This window comes from Podarcis liolepis (assembly GCF_965112155.1).
Source record: "Podarcis liolepis genome assembly, chromosome: 9".
In the NCBI taxonomy this organism is placed as follows: Eukaryota; Metazoa; Chordata; class Lepidosauria; order Squamata; family Lacertidae; genus Podarcis; species Podarcis liolepis.
Genome location: NC_139564.1, coordinates 52,167,300 through 52,189,385, shown reverse-complemented (window position 1 = coordinate 52,189,385; position 22,086 = coordinate 52,167,300). Strand labels below are relative to the sequence as shown.

Here is a 22,086-nt window from a genome sequence, read left to right as displayed (position 1 = left end):
GGAGCAGAGGAGAGCAGAGGATCTCCCTTCTCCGGAGCGCAATACAGTCGACGGGGGGGGGGGAGATAATCCGGTTTGCAGGCGCGCCCACCTCTCGCGAAGGAGGCGACGGAGAGGCGGGGAGCACCGTCCACCTTCTCCGGCTCAGGCGGCCGAGCAAGGAGCGCTCGGCTGCTGCCGTCACCGCCGCCGTCTGGCGGGAGAATCCCCCCATCCAGCGGTGGGGAGCGGGAGTGGGCGGCGCTCCAGAGAAGAGGGAGGGCAGAAGAGGAGGCGGCGGCGGCAAGGAGAGGGAGTGAGTCAGTGAGCCGCTGCAGCCTGCGCTCTCCCTGGCGCTGCAACTCAAGACTACCTATATGCATACTCCTTGCCTGGACATGTCTTGACAAACTTGGATTTTTTCCCCCTTCTCCTCTCGCTTTCCTCTGACTCCCTCCCCACAACATACCAAGTTTTTAAACACCGGATGGGTTCAATCCGGCATGCAGCCACCTGGGATATGGAGACAGGCGCCAGATCTCCCGGGCGCTGCTGGAATACGTTGCTGCCGGGCAAAGTTGGCTTTCGATTTTGATGCATGCCTCGCTTGGGGACCCGAGTCCGCCGGAATGGACTGAAAGCAAAGCGGGACTGGCTTGAGGGACGAGACACGCGTTGCACCCAGCTGGCCTGGTTGGTGAGTTGACGGTTCTTTTCCTCTGTTGAGTGGCAAAGAGGGTGTTGGGCTGCTTAATGCATTCAGAGGCTTCTGCGCCCCACCCCCGCAACTATACTTTCGTGGTTGCAATTGATCTGGCCGTCCTGTCTCAATATTGCACGGATCAATAAACGCCCCCGCACTCTTCTGTCCCCCCCTCCCCCGCACTCTACCTTTCTAGGGCGAGAGAGACGCGGCTAGCTCGTGCAAAGCCCGCGCCCTCCCGAAAACGATTTAAGTAGCCTTGTTGCAAAAAAAAATAAAAAAAAAATTGCTACCGGGGTTTTGCATCCCCCCCCACTCCTTGTAAAGCGCAACTTGTTTTAGAAATGGTGCCTTTGGGAAGGAAAAGCAGGGAATCCGCGCGTTTGTATTGTGGCGCAGCGCCCTCTAGCCGCCGGTTAGGGACGCAGCAGCTCCGTTCCTAGCCTGGGTCCCGTCACAAGCTCAGCCAAGTTCAGCATTGTCCGGAGGAGACACGAGGGAACACGAGGAGGGCTCTCTATGTGCATTGTCCTCTCGCTACTTTGGAGGTGTGTGTGTCTGTGTGTGTGTGTGTGTCCCCTCCGCCCGCCCTCGTACTGCTGGTTTCTCTGCGTAAGGTGAGCCTCGAGGGCGACCCGTCGTTTCTCGTTTCACTCCACATGGGGGGGGGCGGGGATGCGATTTATACGTCGAGCGTTTTTATAGCGCCTTGATCGTCGGCCACATATTTAGCACTTGCCTCGAGGGGACAATTTTTAATGCAACCGGGAGGGGGGGGGGAGAGAGAGAGAGAATCAAGAAAAATTGAGAGACTAGTGCGAAGTGAAGGCTGGGTTTGGGTAATCTGCCTTATCTCTTGTTCTCCCCCTCCCCACTTTTTTGCTGCCTTTCCGTGGCAAAAAAGGTAGTTTCCTTCCAAATAATTAAGTTTCTCGGGGGCGGAAGAGGAGCGTGGCGGAGAGCTGGGGGGTTGGGGTGGCGGTGGCAAGTGTCTGATCACTATGACCCATGGGGCCGAGGTCCCTAGCCCGCCCATAAAATATTTGAGGGGGCCACCCCCCCAAAAGTTGATGTGCATTGCCATTCAAATACTGTAGGTGTGTGCCATCATGCGGTCGATTATGTGAGGAGGGGCTTACCAGTTCCTCCAATATTTTATTCAAGTTGGCGCCAGGAACCAAGAGTGCCAACCCAACTTAAATATTGGGGGGCAGGTAAGCCCCGCCCCACATATTTGATCACGCATGCCATTTGAATGGTAATACTCATCAACTTTGGGGGGACCTGGTGCCCTCAAATATTTTATGGGGGCGAAGAAAGGACCCCAAGCCCATAGGAGTTGGTTCCTTCTTTCAGGTTTTGCCCCCCGTCTCACCCATTCCTTCTTTTCCTGTTCTGACTCGGTTCGGAACAAGCTTCGATGGAGGAAGGAGTTTAGGAGCGCTGTATTGCTCTTCCGATCCACACTTGGACAAGCCCGTTTCCCCGAAAGGTTCATTCCGAAAGCGTCGTGGCGGTTTCACGTGTCATCATGCACTGCGACCCTCACACCCCACTTTAGAAACCTGACTGCTCTTATCTTTTATTGGACCGGTTCGGTTCTCAGCGCTTCAGGGAAACCGGCCTAAGCCGTGTCTACTCGGGAGTAAGCCTATTGAGTCCAGTGGGATTTACCTTCGAGTAAACAGCGCCTTGATCGGCACCGATGCGCCACAGAAGAGAACGGGGACTAAGCTTGCACTTCAGAAACCCTTTACCTGGTAGAAAGCTTCGCTTCATTCAGTAGGATTCGATTCTGCGTAAGAATGATTAGGACTGTGCTGTAAATCACCTTAATCCCATTCGCTTCTACTTTGCAACTAGGTGATGGATGGTTTTCCAGTTTGGTTAGGTGAGGGGCTGGGCCCTGGCAGGAAAAAACAAGATCATTTTCTCCAGAGTAAGCGATTTACAAAGTGGGCTTGTGATGTCTGCTCGAAAGTGAGGCTCGCTGGATGTGTCAAATGAGGGAATAGTATACACATTTACCTGGGAGGAAACCCCATTGAACACAGTAGACTTTGCTCCTAAGCAGACCTGCAGAGAGGGCTGGGTTAGCTAGAGGCTATTCCGGAGTGATTGGGGAATGGGAGGCCTGCGATTGCTCCGTTTGATAGCAGTTCGCCAACTCCTGTTGGTAGACGGAGGCAGTGCGCTCCTTCTCCACCTCCTATAGAAATTTACTGTGCCGACAGATATTGGTCGGTTCCGGGTATTCCCACTTCCAGGGCATGCAGGTTTGCCGATTTTCACATGCATGTATACAATCCTTTCAACAGAGCGAGCGATCTGCTGCTTGGTGGGGTTTTATTTATTTAATCCTCCTCGCCTTTACAGAGTGCTTTCGAGACGTGCCATGAAATGTTAACAGTTGTCTTGCTAGTATTGGCGTACAGTACTTTTTTCAAATATTGAAACTCTGAAATAGAATCCCAAGCCCTCCCATTTTCCCTGAGTTTTCCCCTCCCCCAGGGGAGGGGGGGCAGCTGTCTCTGTTCCTATTGGAGAGCCCCATCTGGAGTCCGGTCTCTCCGATACAAGGCAGCCATGCCTCTAGGTCTCTCCTTGGAAATCCATACTCCTACGTGTAAGTAGCTAAAATCTTGAAACTGCACTCCCCTTTTTTGTGAGATTCAAAGTGGAATTAGGAGCGGGTGGAGAAGATGAATGGAAATTCTTACTAGCGCTGAAGCCCAATTTGCACCCGCCCTTGCCAGCTAACAAACAGCCCCATCTTGTGCTATGCAGAGCTAGGCGCGCATAAAGCTCTGTTTAGTTTGCACAGGAGTTAACAGTACGGTGTGGCTCTGGAAGTGAAGTCAGTTGAAGTTGCTTTTCCGATCAGGGACTGGCTGTCGTTTGCGCTGCATCATAAACTGCTGCATTCCTAAATGCTTAGGGAGTGGGACTTGCTCATGAGTAAACCTGTAAAATAGTGTGCATGCGTCTGGCCGGATCTCGTTGGTTGAATGAGTGCAACTTGGTTGCAGTCGTATACCAATTTACCTGGGAATAAATCCCATTGAACCAAGTACAGTAGGAGTTACTTGCCTGGGCATGTATATACTGTAGGTGATACTGTATCTGATACAGTGTATCATAGGATTGGGTGGCAAACTGATCATCGTTATTCTATGAACAATAACTACTTTTATGGCCACCCAAGTTTTTTAAAACTTTCTTTGCAGATGTCCATACTGCTCTCTGGAGGGTTTTTTTTTAAAAAAAAAATAAGTTAGAAGGAACTCCTTTAATTCAAGATACGTAAGTGCATTCAAAGCTGTCCGGGCCTCCCAAGATGGTATTTTTGTCCTTCCCGTCTTTAATTTCTGGCTGGGTAATAAGGGGGATGCTGGGAATTGCGCTGCAGGGCGTAGCATGGGGCGCGCTTTGCAAGGCTGGAATTTTGCAGAATGTGGGGTTAGTTTAGCCCAGCTGTGCACGGAAGTGCTGGCGATTATTTATTATGCTCTCCAAAGCGGAGTCTCTGGGAGGTTTGGGCGGTGGAGTGTTAAAAGCCCTGGAGGAGGTAAGATTTGGTTTGCGGAGGCTTCCTTTTTAGGGCTTGCGGCACAATGAGGCGAACTCTCGAGTAATTATAGGCTTGGGAACGCGATGAGACGTATTCAAGAGCAGATTGCAATAATTCTCTGCGGAAACCCGGGCGGTTGGAAACAACAAACTTTGAGAACGGAGTGTTGCTTTTTCTTTTAATTAAAAAGAAAGAAAGCATGAAAGATCCCTTGTTCTCGCTTTCTTGATTTATGACATCATCGACCTCATGAATTAAAAGCAGATCTTTGAGCCACCGAGGAAAGGATTAACTAGAGAGTGTTAATTAACACGACCGAGAGACCAAACGTCCTTACTCACGAGTAAGCCCCACTGAGATTTTTTTGGGGGGGTGGGTGGGTGGGATGTGTTGCTTGGAAAGCTCGATCCTGTGCACGTTCAATGGGTCTTACTCCCATGTAAACGTCTTTCCCAGCCCTTGCTTCAAAGCGATTTCTTCTGAATTGCACAGGGACTCGCTTCGGAGCCAACGTGGCCCGATCCGAAGCTGTTCCTCGGTGCGAATACGTTTCAAGTGAGATTTACTCCCGAGGAAGCCTTCCCGGCTCCTTTCTGCGTTTGCTCTCGGCTCTCTCCCAGCTTGATTTGCTCCTTTCCTTAGAAAAGGGGAGTGGGAAAGAAAGAAAGAAAGATAGTGGTGGCGTTTGATCTGCAGGGTTATAATCACTCCGGAGCCAGATGGTGGCGAGGCGCGGAGCCGCTGAAAAGTGTGGTTTTGGTTTTCATGCCAGAGAAATTAGTTCCGGAGGCGGTTTGTGGCGGCTGCCCCTGCTTTTGGCGGAGGAATCCGGGGGCGAGAGAGAGGGAGAGCCGCTCCGGAGAAAGGAGACCGGCGAGGGACGGAGGGGAAAGAAAGAAAGAAAGCGCGAGCTGGCGAGGAGACGCTGCCCGGCTGCTGGCCATGCCGGACGGGGAGCTCCACGTCCCTCGGGTGGGGAAGCGGATTCCCCCTCGGGCGAGGCAGCGCTGAGCAGCGAGGAACAGGGCGCCCGCTCGCCCTTGCCCGGGGCAGAAACTTCGTGGGAAGAAAGTTGTTGGAGAGCCAGCAGGGCGCCTTCTTCCCCGCCGGAGGCGCCGCGGAGGAGAAACTTGGGAAACAGGGCGCACTGGAGGAGTTGGAGCGGGACTTGAGGCAGGTAGCGACCGGTGGTGTTGTGAGGTGGCGGCGCTTGGTGCCTTGGTTTCTTCTTCTTCCCCTCCCCCTTGTTGCCCCTAGAGAGTAGTCGCCCCCCCCCACAGCGGCGGTGGGATGGCTGGGGAGGGGGGGGTGGACTCGACGTGCGGTGACTAGCAAGTGGGGCGCGAGGGGCAGCGCGGAGCTATTGTGCTGCTGCTGTTGCCTCGAGCCGGTCAGGGCAATACCAAGGGGGGCGGGGGGGGGGTTTGGCTTGCCAAATCTGCTGTCTTCTAAACTCCCCAGGATAGGTTACTATAGTATCTTGTTGTTGTGTTATCTTGGCTTTTGTGTAGCCCTTAATGTTGGGAGGACACAGCACAATCCAGCCCGAACAGGAGGATTCCAGCAAAAGTGCCAACTTCAATAAAATATGGGGGGGGGGCACACGTAAGCCCCGCCCCACATAATCGATCCCGCGAGTTTGAATGGCAATGCCCAATAACTTTCAGGAGCTCTCAGATTTTTTTGGGGGGGGGAGAGGGACCTCGGCCCCTAGGAGTTCGCTCCTATGGATTATAGGGTCTTTGTCTTTGATTTCGGGACAGCCTAAGTTACAGCTGCTCCAACACCAGGGAGAAGGAGTCCCCCTTCTATTTCCACAAGTTTTTCATAGAGTTGGAAGGGACTCTTGAGGTCAAACCACCTGCAATGCAGGAATATGCAGGTGGCCATGTGGGGATTGAACCTGCGACCTTGCCATTACCAGCGCCACACTCTAACCAATTGAGCCAACTGTGGCTTTTGTTAAAGCAGCACTCTCTTTCCCTCCGCTCATCGTCCCCAGAACCCATTTATTACCTGGCTGAGCTGATGAAAAATGGGAGAACATGAAGAGTAATTATCTCTTTCCTTATTAGCAGACAGTGGAAGGAAGAGAATAGTTAACTATGGACTGAGGTTGTGATTTTTCTTCTTGGGACTCCCAGAGTTGTCTGGAGAGGGAGAGCAAAGGTTGATTTACTTTCCTATCCTTAGCAGAAGGTGTGCCTAAGTTCTCTCTCTGTGTTATGCTTGTAATGGCAGAGTGTATACTCCTTACCAAGAGTAGGGTATTGTGAATCATCCCCCACCCCCCAGCCCTGGAAATACCTTGGGGTGTAACTCCCATTGCAGTTCCACATTTAATTCCCATCACTTTCAGCAGGAAAGCTAAGCCCAGGCTTATCCGTGCAATTCTATTTATTTATTAAAATATTTGTAGACTGCTTACCCTCCAAAAAATTCAAAGCGGTATACAAAAAAAAAAGCAAGCTGTACAATGCCAACACCCAAAACAGAACAGCATAAAATACATTTCAGGCTTGCAGTGTCCAGTAAAATACAATAAATTAATAAGCTTATCTATTCAGATCATTGGCATTTACTCCTTGCAAACTATCCTCCCCCCCCCCCATTATTAAGGAAATAAACCCTGCTGGATCAGCCCACTATCCTCTCTTGACAAGCATACTCCAACTGTGGTCAACCAAATTCCACTGGGACATCAGTGGGACTTCAAAGTGCTCAACTTTGCCTGAGTGGTGGCCTTGATCTTTGTTTCCTTTTCTTTTTTGTTGGCAGTTTCTGCAGTAGCTTGACCCTCATACTCTTTTTGAAGGATAAATACCAGAGTTGTTCAGAGAGGAAGAACTCAAAAGTAATTATTGTAGGCTACAATATTAAAACACACTTTCTAGAGAGTAATCCCCACTGAATACAGTGGGACTTTCTTCCAAGTAAACTTTAATAGGATTTTGCTTTTGCCTCATGTTCTGAAAAAATACAAAATAACCTGCACATTATGGTAATGCAGCCAACAAAAGGATTATTATGGTCTTCTTTCTACAGTTAAGTGTATGTGCAATCTTGAGTAGAGCTTCAATAATCTGAACCCGCCTATGCTTTCAGGTTTAGAATTGAGCAGTTTGCAAGTGGTAGTCATGTGCTATGTTGAATAAGTGATGGTTGGAATAAACAGTTTGACACATACAATTTCCTAAAAAGTTGAAATGGTTATTTATCATAGACGAATGGTTTATTTCTTTTTGTTGAGTTTTTCCATGATAATTGCACTCAGGATTTTAGTGAACTACTGCAATATCGTGGGTTATATCCAATTCTGCCTGAATCACCTTCCGCTCGCACATTGGGACTTCCCCATCCTCTTCTCTTCCTGTGCACCCCAACAATCTGTTGCAGAGGGTCCCCCAACCCTCTGGAGCAAACTTTGAGGGTGCTCTGGGGCCTGCAGAGAAGAGGAGGTGGGTGATTTGTTGCACAAGCAGAGAAGTCTGTTGCGTGCAACCCCATGTATTAGGCTTAATCCTAGCACTTCCTAGAGTTTCTGTTGTTGGACACATAACATTAAGTGCAATTAAGCATGTTGGGAAGCTAGTATGATGAACAGCTTCTGGCATCTCTCTTTTCTGAATTGTTCAAGAGCAGAACTGGAACATTGATTCAGTTTCTTCCTACCTTCTAAAAAAAATACTTGGGCAAATCACTTTATTTTAAAGCATTTTATAATCTGCTTAATATTTTAAAAACTCATGTGGGTTTGTAGCCTTTGGTAAAGGTAGGGTAGGTAAAAAGAAGACTTAATTTCTTCTTTAATATATTTTTGCTTTCCAGCAATAGTAGCTCAGCACTTGCATGACCAGCGTTTGCTTTCTCAATTAGAATCATAGCCATTAGAAAGACAGAAAGTACAGGTGTAAAGGCACTCATCTATTATTCTTCATTGTAGTGGTAGTGGGGTGGCATTACTGCAGCAGTTGTCTCCCCTCCCTCTTCCTGTGGGACAGAGAAGGGCAGGTAAGATAGTTGGGCGTTTCTTTCACTTATCCTAGAAATAGTGCTGCATCATTCTGCCTGATCAAAGGAGTGCTGTGGTGCTTTTGCAACCAGCCTCTTCTGGTTGCAAAGGCCTAAGAGAGGCAATCGTCTCTATATGACTGAATTTAACCACTCCTTTCTTGGGTTGGCAAGAATACAGAGGAAGATCATTGCAACTACAGTGGTACCTCGGGTTGAGTACTTAATTCGTTCCGGAGGTCTGTTCTTAACCTGAAGCACCACTTTAGCTAATGGGGCCTCCTGCTTCTGCTGCGCCACCAGAGCACTATTTCTGTTCTTATCCTGAAGCAAAGTTCTTAACCCAAGGTACTATTTCTGGGTTAGTGGAGTCTGTAACCTGAAGCGTATGTAACCTGAGGTACCACTGTATTAGGAGACAACTGTTATTTAGCCTAGGGAAGTAGCACTAGGTATTGTTTTCAGGGAAACCCCTTGAATTGTAAACTCGGCTTTCAATTTCAGATTTTGGTTTATTGATTTGTAGAGAATACATTCATTGTGACTGATAGCATTCTTTCTTGGGCAGAGTTCCTTACGTCAAGCGAGGGCCTTGCATGGTGGCTCCTTTTCAACAAGTCTATGGGGAGTGAGCAGCAAACTTTCTATAATAGTTTGGAAAACCCTGATTGATATTCCTTTTTTGTTTTGTTTTTCAGGTTTTTGGAACTTGCCTCCATGGAGAGCCATTTGACCATGTTGCTGCTGCTTCTGTTGCTGCTTGTGCAGCATTTTGGAAACTGTGAAGGAAATCCAAGACTGCATCACACGTCGCCAATGCAGTTTACCCAAACTCATTACAATGCCACGGTGTATGAAAACTCTGCGGCCAAGACTTACGTTGGACATCCGGTGAAAATGGGCATTTATATCACGAACTTGCTGTGGGATATAAAATACAAAATAATTTCCGGGGATAATGAGAACTTGTTCAAAGCGGAAGAGTATATCTTGGGAGACTTTTGCTTTTTACGAATACGGACCAAGGGAGGGAACACAGCTATACTTAACAGGGAAGTCAAAGACCATTACGTGTTAACTGTGAAAGCAATAGAGAAGAGCACAAATATGGAAGCTCGTACGAGAGTCCGAGTGCAAGTTTTGGATACAAATGACTTACGGCCTTTGTTTTCTCCAACTTCTTACAGTGTTTCATTGCCTGAGAATACAGCAATAAGGACGAGCATTGCCAGAGTTAGCGCAACGGATGCAGATATTGGAACCAATGGAGAGTTTTATTACAGTTTTAAAGAGAGGACAGATATGTTTGCTATACATCCAACCAGCGGCATAATAGTCCTGACTGGCAGACTTGACTATTCAGAGACAAACGTTTATGAAATGGAAATCCTTGCTGTGGATCGTGGGATGAAATTGTATGGCAGTAGTGGCATCAGCAGCATGGCGAGGTTGACTGTTCATATAGAGCAGGCTAATGAGTATGCTCCGGTTATCACGGCCCTTACGTTGGCTCCTTCAGAGCTTGACAAGGATCCATCATATGCAATCATAACAGTTGAGGACAGGGATCACGGTTCAAATGGAGAGGTGGCGTCTTTGAGCATTGTGGCGGGTGACCCACTCCAGCAGTTTAAAACTGTGAGGACTTTTCCAGGAGGAAAAGAATATAAAATAAAAGCTGTTGGCAGTATCGATTGGGAGAGCCAACTGTTTGGCTATAATCTAACATTGCAAGCTAAAGATAAAGGAAATCCTCCCAAATTTTCTCCTGTCAAAGTAATTCATGTGGCATCCCCCAAATTTAGATCGGGACCAGTCCAGTTTGAAAGAGCTGTTTACAGGGCAGAAATAAGTGAATTTGCCCCACCAAACACTCCTGTGGTTATGGTAAAAACTCTGTCTACTTATTCCCATTTGAGATACGTGTTTAGAAATGCGCCAAGCAAAATAAGATTCCACCTGAATCCTTATACTGGCCTTGTTAGTACTTTAGATCCCATAAATGCACAGCGTGCATCCCATATTGAATTTGACATTATGACAAGTGACAGAAAAGCCTCTGCAACAGTATTGATTAAAGTTATAGATATGAATACTCATTCCCCTGAATTTACCCAGACTTCTTATAAAGCTTCATTTGATGAGAATGTTCCTATAGGTACAAGTGTCACGAGTGTGAATGCAAAAGATCTTGATGAAGGTGAGAATGGCTATGTGACATACAGCATTGCGAATATAAGCCCTGTTCCTTTTGTGATAAACCACTTTACTGGTGTTATCAGTACCTCTGAAAACTTGGATTATGAATTAATGCCGAGAATCTATAAATTGAGAATTCGAGCTTCTGACTGGGGCACACCATATCGCCGAGAAGTTGAAGTCCCTGTTACTATAGCTTTAAATAATTTGAATGATAACACTCCACTGTTTGAGAAAATAAATTGTGAGGGAACAATCCCCAGGGAACTTGTTGTTGGAGAACAAATAACAACTGTGTCTGCTATTGATGCTGATGAGCTGCAGCTGGTACAATACCAAATTGAATCTGGAAATGAATTAGATTTATTTAGTTTAAATCCAAACTCTGGGGTGCTTTCCTTGAAGCAATCATTAGGAGATGGCTTGGGTGCAAAAGCAACTTTTCATAGCTTGAGAATAACAGCCACAGACGGAGAAAATTTGTCAGCCCCATTATATATTAACATTACTGTCATTGCCAGCCGCAAACCAGTATACTTACAATGTGAAGAGACTGGTGTCGCCAAAATGCTGGCGGAGAAACTTCTGCAGGCAAATAAGCTGCATGGTCGTGGTGAAGCTGACGATGTGTTTTTTGACACTTACTCTGTGAATCTGCATGTGCTGCAGTTTGGAAATAGCCTTCCCAGAAGCATTGAGGTAAAAGAAGATCAACTCATCGGTTCCAGCATCATACATTTGAATGCTAGTGATCTAGATACTGGTTTCAATGGAAAGCTTGTCTATGCTATCTCTGGAGGTAATAACGATAGCAGCTTTATCATTGGTATGGAGACGGGAATTCTGAAAATCCTTTCTGCCCTTGACCGAGAAGTAAAAGATAAATATACATTGAATATTACTGTTTATGATCTTGGGATACCGCAAAAGTCTGACTGGCGTCTTTTAGATATCAGGGTTCTAGATGCCAATGACAATTGTCCAGAATTCTTACAGGATAGCTATTTTGTGGACGTGACTGAAAACACGAACCTAAATACAGAAATCATTCAAATAGAAGCCATAGACAGAGACTTGGGGACTAATGGGGAAGTGAGATACTCTTTTCTTACAGATACTGACACGTTTGCCATTGATAGCGTGACGGGTATTGTGAAAGTTGTGGGGCCTCTGGATCGTGAAGAGCAACCTGTGTATTTTCTGAAAATAGAGGCCAGGGACCAAGCTAAAGAGGAAGCACAGTTATCTTCAACTGTTCTGCTGAAGGTGTCTTTAGAAGATGTCAACGACAATCCTCCGAAATTTATCCCATCTAATTACCATGTGAAAATTCGAGAAGACCTTCCGGAGGGAACAATCATCACATGGCTAGAAGCCCATGATCCTGACTTGGGCCAGTCAAGCCAAGTGCGGTATAGCCTTTTAGATGGTGGGGATGGAAGTTTTGACGTAGATAAACTTAGTGGAGCAATTCGTGTTGTACAGAGGCTGGATTTTGAGAGAAAACAAGTTTATAATCTGACTGTGCGGGCCAAAGACAAAGGCAAACCAGTGTCATTGTCGTCTACCTGTTACATTGAGATTGAAGTAGTTGATGTAAATGAAAACCTTCACCCTCCACGCTTTCCCAGCTTTGTGGATAAAGGTTTTGTAAGCGAAGATGTTCCCATTGGTACTTCAGTGATGACTCTGTCGGCTTATGATGAGGATACTGGAAGAGATGGTGAGATCAGATACTCGATAAGGGATGGATCTGGTGTTGGAATTTTCAAAATAGATGAAGAAACAGGTAAGAACTTGTTACATTCTTCTGGTTTTTATCCGGCAACCTATTACATTGCTTTCAAAATAAGACTTTGAGTTAAATGTCCTTGAAACTAACAATAATTTATTTGTGCGCAGTGCATCAGAATGTTTGAAGGCTCTGAAATCAGTGAACGGTGTTTCATTTTTGTTTGCTACTTTACTTTTTATGTGAGGGAGGGGCTGGGCCAAGGCAGAAAGAAGCAGTGCTGGAAATACAGAAGACAACGTCATCCCTTGTGCAGGTTCCTATATTCCCATACTTTGGCTGAAATATTTAATCGACTTTCTGGGGTGTAAGCTCCACTTCCTTCTCAGTTGACGTGGGTTGCACTGTCAGTCCCGGGAACTGCCTATAGGCATTGTCCATAAGAAAGAGCCTTTATAGGAATATTTCTAAAGATACTTTGTTTTGTAAGGTTAAAAAGTAGCAGCATGCAAAATGTATACAGTGCAACAAGGATGTAAGGCCCAACTGTATGAATGAAGTGGTGTAAACACCGCAGCATGTTTTAGTGGTCAGATTTACACAGTTGTGTAGGAAAGGTATGAAGGACCTGGGAAACCGAATTTGAATTAGATTTTTTTTTCCTGTTGAAAAATCTCCTGGGGTGGGAGACCTTTCATCCTGCATTGTCTCACAGGCAGGCTTCCATAGCCTGTGGTTGGCGGTGGGCGGAGCCAGAGGGAAAAGGGGGCAGAGCAACAAATATAAATATTACCTTTGTACAGTAAGGTGCATTTCAGAAGCCATGTACCAGTCAAAGGTTTCTATATTGCTGAACCCATCTATCCATCTAGTCAAGAGAATTTAGAACTTAGGAGGCAATTCTTGCCTGGGAGTAGACAACATTGAGCACAATTAGATTTACTTTAGGGTAAACATGCAGCAAATCCATTTGTTTTTAAGAGAGGTCTGCGAACCACTTTTCCAGTTAAAATTCACTCCGTGACTACCCTGCACATTGCCCAAAATGCCCCCAAAATGGAAATAGTCAATATTTACTAATTTTGAGGTGCTGAACACGCAAATGACAATAAAATGTGTCACTTTGCTCCTGTTTAGGAGATACAAAAAGAGTAATGTGTAAACAACCGACTCCGCATTGAGCGCATAATTTCATTTGGCAACGCTGTATTCTTCTAAGACAAACATTTAATATCTTTAGGTGCCAGGGACAATGTTTCTCTTCAGGCAAAAACATTTCTCTTCAGCCAGGAGTTTGGCTGATTAACATTTTATGACTTTTTAAACGTGTTTGTGGTAGAGAGTTATTGGGTTGTTTTTGTTTCAGTGTGTATTTTGTATTCTCATTTTGTATTATTTATTTTTTTGTGAACCACCATGGGACCCTCAGGTTTACAAATTTAATAAATTATCATCATCATTACCCAATGCAAGATGAATGGACAACATGATTATTGGAGCTCACTGCCAGTTTAGTACAAATGGAACCTGCAACAAAACATTGCTGTTGATTTCCTGTTGGAATAGTTTTTCTTTCAACCCTTTCTCTTTTTATTTTTTAAATTTATTATTACATTTATATCCCACCTTTCCTCTGAGGAGGTCAAGGGGACATGCATAGTTCTCTGCCTCTCCATTTTATCCTCGTGCCCAGTGAGGTACATAGATTAGTCTGAGAGACTGTGACTGGCCCGGGGTCACCCAGTTAGCTTCACAAGTGGCGATTTTGAACCCTGGTCTCCCAGATAGTAATGCAACACTCCAACCTGAAGGTTTCAAAGGACAGGTAGAGTAAGATAGACAGTGGTGGGGCTTGAAGATAGCCTAGATCATTCTTCTTTATTTTGATGGTGAGATAATGAAAGTGGGTGAGGCTTAAATCTGAGTTGGTATGCCTAGGATGGCCCTGTTAGTCCCCAACTGACAAAAGAACAGTGGTACATCGGGTTAAGAACTTAATTCATTCTGCAGGTCTGTTCTTAACCTGAAACTGTTCTTAACCTGAAGCACCACTTTAGCTAATGGGGCCTCCTGCTGCCGCCGCACCGCCGCTGCACAATTTCTGTTCTCATCCTGAAGCAAAGTTCTTAACCTGAAGTAGTATTTCTGGGTTAGTGGAGTCTGTAACCTGAAACATATGTAACCTGAAGCGTATGTAACCCGAGGTGCCACTGTTTGCTGGACTATAATCCTAGAATTCTATATTGGATGCGTAGGGTATGTTTAGCATGCTTTTTAACAAAGTGTCACGAATAAATTGGATAAGAAGCCTAAAACATCCCCGTGGACATAACAGCCACACGATTCTTTAATAATTCGGTTTTGTTTCCAAATGCGAAATGGAAGATGGGCTGCTCTTGAATAAATACTCAGTTTGCTGTTTGATGAGAGAATGTGTTGAGGGAGGTGGTGCTCCTCCTTAAAGATCCTGCTGGATAACCCTCACAGGGATTGGTAAATAGGATCTCAACATGAAAGCTTGGGGTTCTTCTATTCCTCTCTTTCTGGCTGCTTGAAAGTTAGCATTGTTTAGCAGTGACCCCTATTGACTGGGTCATAGCCTGGTCTGATGAAAACAGCCCAGCCCAGGAGAGAACTGAGATTTACTGACCTTGGGTGTGAAACAGTTGCATTTTGACTGGAGATTTCCTTGTAAATGAGAATCGGTTCATTCAGTGAAGTACGCATGGAGGTGAATTTTTTTTTTTTTTTAAAAAAGCTCTGTGTCTTTTCCTTGAAAAACATTTGACAAGCAAAAGGAGTCTTGAAAGGAAATAATTGTCAAAAGCTGTGGAAGGTGGTTCTTGTTATATTGCTGCTGGTACAGCTGTCATATTGCAGATGAATTTCCTATTGAAACATCTGCTTAGCTTTTGAAGTATAGATTAAGGTCAGTGAGGGGAGGTGGGAATGATAGCATAATAACGTTTACTCTTTTTCTTTCAAGATTTTACATGTATGATTTGGAAACCTTTTGAAAAGGGATAGACATACGCCAACAAGACTTGGCATTCTTCCACTTTTATGTAGCAACCTGTAGCACTCAAGTTCTGGAATACTGTTTATTAAAGTAGCCTTAATACCAATCAAGAGTCCTGGTTTCTGTCACGTGCATAATTCGATGTATATTGCTGACAGTTAAACTTACCTGAATCTGAATCAGTTAAATCTGAATTGCTTCCGCTCTCATGTACCTGCAAGATGTCGCAGCATCTTGTAAAAAAATTAAGAATGTCACTCACATCATAGAGCTGTAGGGTTGGAGGGATCCCAAGGGTCATGTAGTCCAGCCCCCTGCAATGCAGGAATCTCAACTAAAGCATCCATGACAGATGGCCATCGAACCTCTGCTTAAAAACCTCCAAGGAAGGACAGTCCCAAGGACCTCCCAAGGGAGACCATTTGGCTGTCTAATTTGAATTAGAAATCCAGATAATGTTGCAAGCCACCCCAATCCCTGAGCAATGTGATATTCCAGAGGTTCCAGGCCTTCACCTAGGGTCTATTTCCTTTTGGAAATGAGGCACAGTGGTGAGTTTATGGTTTATTTACACCAGTGATGGCCAAACTTGGTCCTCCAGCTGTTTTGGGACTACAGTTCCCATCATCCCTAGCTAACAGGACCACTGGTCAAGGATGATGGGAATTGTAGTCCCAAAACAGCTGGAGGGCCATATGTGGCCATCACTGATATATACATATATACAACCTGAGCTTGTGATGAAGGAGTTCACAGCATCAACACCCCAAAAGAGTCTTGTTTCTTCCATAGCCACAGCCTTTGATTCAAACAGACGTCAAACATCATGCGCTTCATCTCTGGCTTTTCAGTTTGCTGCCTTTTTGCTTAGTGATGTCACACACTCTAAACTCTGCCATTATTTGTACAAGTCATTTGATGCTTTGTTCTTTTACTGGCCCATCAGCTGGGAGGCTAGCTTGTCTTAGTTAGCTTTTAACACTTCCTAGATCAAGGGATTAGAACGACCTAGCACTCAGTTTAACATCCAGAAGCTTGATTAAATTCTAACACTTGCTGATTCTCGGGATTATGGTAGTCTTCCACCCACAAACTCATAATAATATAATTGGTGGCTATTTAATATACTGTTTTGCTCAACATCTAGGAGGGAAGACAGAAAATGCTAAATATATGGAGATAAGGAACAAATGCAATGCTCTCAAGTTAATGTATTAAATTGTTCAATAATATTATTAAAAATATCTGGACTCCTTTCTACATAGAGTTCAACATGGGGAAACTTTCCGAATCTATCCTAAAAACAACAGGCCCACACAACTGAAATGTACAATTACAGAATCACACAGTCACATTTAAAATACTGTCGTACCTTGGATCCCCAACGCCTTGCAAGTCGAACGTTTTGGCTTCCGAATGCCCCAAACCTGGAAGTGAGTGTCCTGGTTTGCAAACGTTCTTTGGAACCTGAACGTCCAACGGGGCTTCTGCGGCTTCTGATTGGCTGCAGGAGCTTCCTGCCACCAGTCAGAAGCCAGAGTTTGGTTTCTGAACATTTTGGAAGTGGAATGGACTTCTGGAATGAATTCTGTTCGACTTCCAAGGTACAACTGTATCTGCTTATGCTAGCAGTTCCAGTCCCTTAAGATATTAAAGAGAGGAAGTTATTGAGTCGGTGCCTCAACACAGAAAGCTGTGCTCCAAATCCTCTCTCCTCAACCACAGGGGCAATGCTGAGCAAAGTATGAAGCTTCAGGTGCCTCAAATGAAGGCATGTGGGGAATAATGTGCTTTTGGATGCTTGCTTGATTTTTGCTTTTAAGGTAGAAACCAGCACTTTGCATTTAGAAGCAAAACGTCAGCCAGGTCAATTGATCCAAAACTGAAGAGCGGCTGAATTTTTGTACCAGTTGATGCTTCCAAACCCTTTTCAAAGGAATCTGCCACTGCAAAGAGCATTTCAGCAATTTGGGGGTGAGGTTACCAATCAGTGGGAACAATGACAAGCCAGCTTACCAACGAAGGCAAAGAGAGGCTTCTCCCAGCCCCCTGCGCCACCTGTGAATCCAGAAGCAGTGTAGGATTCTGGAGGTCCTTTCCCATGTATATCATATGTTTCATCCAGCAAACATACAAACTATGAACAATGTATGTGTCTTTAAACCAGTCTGATTAATCACTGTGTGTATGTGTGTGAAAGAGGCATCTTCCATTCTTTGCATCAAGGAAGGAACTTGTGATCCTCCAGATGTTCTTCAATCCTAGCTCCTATCAGCCCCAGCCAACATGGCAATTGGTGAGGAATGATGGGAGTTGTAGTCCTGCATATTCTGGAGGGTTCCCCATCACTGATTTACATGTTGCTTAGAGATAATTAGTTTTATATGCTTCAGACACATTTGCTTCACAAATTGGAGCTTTTGTACGTACCTCAAATGGCGGCATCTTAATGTATTGTGTTATTGGACTTCAGAGTCCATCATAGGTTGGTTGGTTGGTCGGTTGGTTGTTTTTTTAAGTCAGTAAGTGTTTAAGGACAAATAATTAAAATCCATGTGCAAGGAAAGGGGACTTAACACCTGATCATTTTTCTGTGCAAAGATTATGCATTGTGTACATGTTCGCTTGTGAGTTGGTGCATACAAGCATTTGATTGATAAAGTAACAATGGCTTGAAGGCTGGAACAGCTTCCTGACCCCTATACCTGGGTCACAATGAACACTTGGAGCTTGCTGCACAAGTGAGGTGTGCATTTTTTTTTCTATAGAGAGGTTATCTACATTAAAGTAAAAGGTCAGATATGAAGTGGGCTACGATCTCTTTAAAAAGCAAAGAATTTTTAGCCTCGGGATCAAGTATCTCACAGCCTTTGCCTGCAGTGAAGTTGGAACATGCTCTGCTTTACCTTTGGTCAAAAGTTAAAAGGGGTCCCATGACTTGCTTCGTATTATGTGAGAACAGCAGGCGTTTCCATTTAGAACTTCTGCTTGCCTTTAATATTCTTTCTTTTTATGTTAAAATTGGCATGGCTTGTCAGACTTACTCTTGCAGACAGGAATTTAGCAACTGTGTAACTAATTGGGTGTGTTCCATAGCCCTGGGGGCTGTTCCTTCACCTTTCTTGGGTAGTTTAAGAATCCATTCTCTCCCCCTCCCCTCCACCTTGTCTATCTCCCCACTATTTCTTTTGGTGTGAGTGCTGTAAGGGAGGAAAATACAAATATGTTTAACACAAACCAAAGGCTATCTGAAAGCTTCAGCAAGTGTTGCAGTTGAATTAAAGTTCATATTTCTTTCTTGTTACTCAATGCCTGCTTCTCAGTGAGCAGAAAAAGACGGAGGAACAGGGAGTGGCATCATGGGGAGGTACAGGCAACTACTGATTTGCATGGATGTTATGCTCCTGAATCCTGCGCATGTTGGTGGCCACTTCCAGGTTGGAGTGATGTGCACATGCGCAGTCATGCATCAATTGGATGTGCGTAAGTTGGTCGTTGCCTGTACAACAATATGCGCTGAGCAATGATGTCCTGGTACAATTTGCCTCACTCCCAAATTTTTGGCTCCTAATAAAATATGAGTAGCGCTTAGTAATGCAGGCATGCATTGAACCCTTACTGAGAAGGCAAATTCTGTATGCCGGAGCAATGTCATGCTGATGCCTTTATCTTTGTATCTAAATCAGCACAGATGGCAGGCTACTGCTGCAAGTGGCCTTGTGCCACTGCAGTGTGTACTCAAAAAAGCTAAACAATGGTTCTTTCACATCATGGAGCAGAGCTATGTGTCTCCTGGACCAGCTGCCAGTGAGCTAATGGGCTCAATGCAAGGTGTCTGTACTAGAATGAATGCAAAGCCCTCAATAGCTTGAGACCCAAGGAGCTTTAAAAGCACCCTTTCCGCAATATCAACCACTTGCAATAGGCTCTGTTGATGGTGCTGCCATTGGGGATTGGCAGTGACCCTAGACAGGGCCTTTTTGTTGGTGGGTCCATGTTGGGGGAATGCCTTGTTGTGAGTCCCTGTCAACCAGGCAACATCCAATGGCAGCACCACAGTGTCTCCCTCATTATTAACTTACAGGTGAAATTCAAAAACATGTTTCCCCCAAGTATTTGAAGATACTGTTCCTGGCAACACTGACATTATATTCCCTGTAAAAGAAGGCAAATGCTTGTTTGTTTTCAGAAGTTTTAATTGCATTGTATTATTGATGACACCCTGGGCTCCTTTGAGATGAAGGCTGGGAAATAAATTTAATGAATAAATTTATTGGTGCGGAACCTGTGGCTTTCCAGGTGTTGCAGAAGTCCAACTTTGAGGGGCCCAGCTGGCATGGTCCATGGAGGGAGATGGTGGGAGTTGCAGTCTAGCAACTCTTTCAGAGCAGCATTTGAATCCCTAGCTTGCTGACCAATTGAGCCTCCAAACAGCAGGTGAGGTGATAAACCTGTGTCCGGATTGCACCACCTCAGGTCACAGATCATGTGCTTAAATGTCTCTCCATAGCAACAACAAAAAGAAAAGCATTGTGGAAGCTAGAAACCTTCCTCTCAATATCTAATTTGCTACACGAACAGGTTAATATTTTAACGCGCAGACACAGTCCTATCAGGAGTGCAGACTAAAGTGGTAGAATTGAGAAATAGGTTTGCCTCCTCATTCAATGAAGCAGAAACACAGCGCTTAGTTAAACTGGAACTCCCTCCTCCAGGAGACAGTGATGGGCACCCACTTGGACGGCTTTAAAAGATGGAACCAATTCATGGAGGAGAGGGCTATATCTGGCCATCTGCTATAATGGCTATGCTCTCCCTCCACAGTTGGAAACAACAGTGATTCCAAATACCAGCTGCCGAATGCCACAGGTGGGGAAAGGGCTCTTCTGCTCATGTTCGGCTTGCTGGTTTCCCATAGGCATCTGGTTGGCTACTGTGAGAACAGGACTCTGGACTAGATAGGTAATTGGCCTGGTCCAGCAGTCTCATCTCACGTTCTCACCTTCTGTTGGAGAGAACTAAGCCTAACATGCAGCAAACAGGCACCACCCATTGCCTAGAATGCTGCTTGATTCTGTAGAACTTCACAAGCCCTATTTCTCTTCGGCCTGATGTACATTTTATACTATCCGCTACCTTGTCACATCTTCATGCTATGACTTTCCACTCCACTTGTAAAACTCTTAGTGCTGGTTTCTCCAGATCTCATTCCTCTCCAGCCCCACAGTGCATCTTATTCTGATATGTAAACAAGAGATGCCTAGCCAGTGCTAGGCATTACGCTAGGGAATTTATGTGTGGGAAATCTCAATGATAAAGAAACAGGGGAGCAAATACTGTCACATGTGTCCCAGCAGTTAACTTTGGCTTTGGGAAATCGGTATACAGTAGCAGTGAGCTTCCCACCCCCACCCTATCCTCTTTTTGGCTGGGGTCCTAATCTGCTGTGCTGTGAAAAATTTGGTCAGGAATTTTCTGCTTGGTCCAAGAGCAAATGGCCTTGTCGTGCCCGTCATGTATTGTTAAAAAAGCAGACTGCGTGAAAGTGACGGCAGATAAAAGCGGAATGTGTGTACTGATTATGTCTGTATAATTTTGGGTGCAGCAGCGGTGTCCTTCTCCTTTGCCTTACTTGCACAAAAGATTAGTAGCAACCGTCGTTCAGCTCTTTTCATCTATTGTCTCAGAAGCATGGCATTTCCATTGTGGCTAATTTTGAAGTACAAGGACGCATGAAGAGGAGAACTTCCAGAACACATACCTTGCTGCATGGATTTCTTTTCTTGTGTAGTGCTATGTTGAAATCCTTTGTCAGGTGGAAGTGGCGGGGAGTAAGGGAGCAGTTGCCTGCACTTAAATGGATGCGAGGTTTTTGTTCTTTTTTACTGACCTGAGCAGTTAATGATCAACAACTGTTATGCCAGGTTAGGAATGTTGATTGCTTTTTGGGGGGGGATTATATGGGCAATTATATAAGCAGAAGGTTTGGTAATTCACTGTGAAATTAGGTTGCATAGTGTGATAGTTAAGATATGGCCTTCAAATATTATTTACATTTTTATTGGTAATTAGGAATAGCTGCAAAAGGCGTATTGGGTTAGTTTTTTACCAGTTTTAGCAATGATTTACTGAATAACATTCTTAATTTTGCTTTGAAAAATGCAGCTGTTGCTATGGGTTTCTTACCATGCACAACATTTTCTGCATTGAGAAGGAAGCAGATCCATAAAGGCTTAGAAGCAGAATGTCATATTTCATGGACCTGGGTTGTAGAGAGAGAGAGAGACCCAAGATGTCTTTGGCTACCATGTTTCTACAAGCTACATGCTAAAAACTCAAAAATAGGTGATAGCTATTGTAGTTTAGACATCTGGTGGCTGCCTTTGCATGTCATGGTAAACCATGGCTTACCAAGCACAGGTGAATTACTCCTGCTTTGCTCTTTGTTGCTCCTCCTGGGAGGAAACAAACCACAATCCTTGATTTAGAGTTGTGTCCATCACATCATTGCAGTTTGTTTCACTTCTACTTTTGCTTCCACCAAGGTTAGTTCTTGGCTTATACAGTTCTACCTCAGGTTACACACGCTTCAGGTTACAGACTCCACTAACCCAGAAATAGTACCTCGGGTTAAGAACTTTGCTTCAGGATGAGAACAGAAATCGTGTGGCGGCAGTGCGAGGCCCCATTAGCTAAAGTGGTGCTTCAGGTTAAGAACAGTTTCAGGTTAAGAATGGACCTCCAGAACGAATTAAGTTCTTAACCCGAGGTACCACTGTACTGATCATGGTTTATTAGACTGAAACAAACCACAGTCCCTGGCTTGGGAGCAACACGAAGCCAGGGATTGTTGTTTGTTTCCTCCTAGTTCA

The 22,086-nt window shown here is 45.0% G+C and overlaps 1 protein-coding gene across 9 annotated transcripts in view; it reads left to right on the top strand.

Annotated features, from left to right (window-relative positions):
- Positions 1–271: 271 nt before the first annotated feature.
- The window catches only part of FAT1 (FAT atypical cadherin 1), a 122,153-nt gene continuing 100,338 nt past the window's right edge, over positions 272–22,086 (top strand). For 4 of the 9 annotated variants that reach the window (XR_014515794.1, XM_083459491.1, XM_083459489.1 and 1 more), the window contains exon 1: positions 8,963–12,252. Coding sequence is in view for 8 of the 9 variants with exons in the window: in XM_083459491.1 (XP_083315617.1) it covers positions 8,982–12,252 (3,271 nt within the window). In the remaining variant the exon portion in view is untranslated. Of the gene's footprint in view, positions 677–1,210; positions 1,231–3,251; positions 3,309–5,090; positions 5,431–8,962; positions 12,253–22,086 lie in introns of those variants that run through there. The other 5 variants (XM_083459492.1, XM_083459490.1, XM_083459494.1 and 2 more) reach the window with 5 other exon arrangements.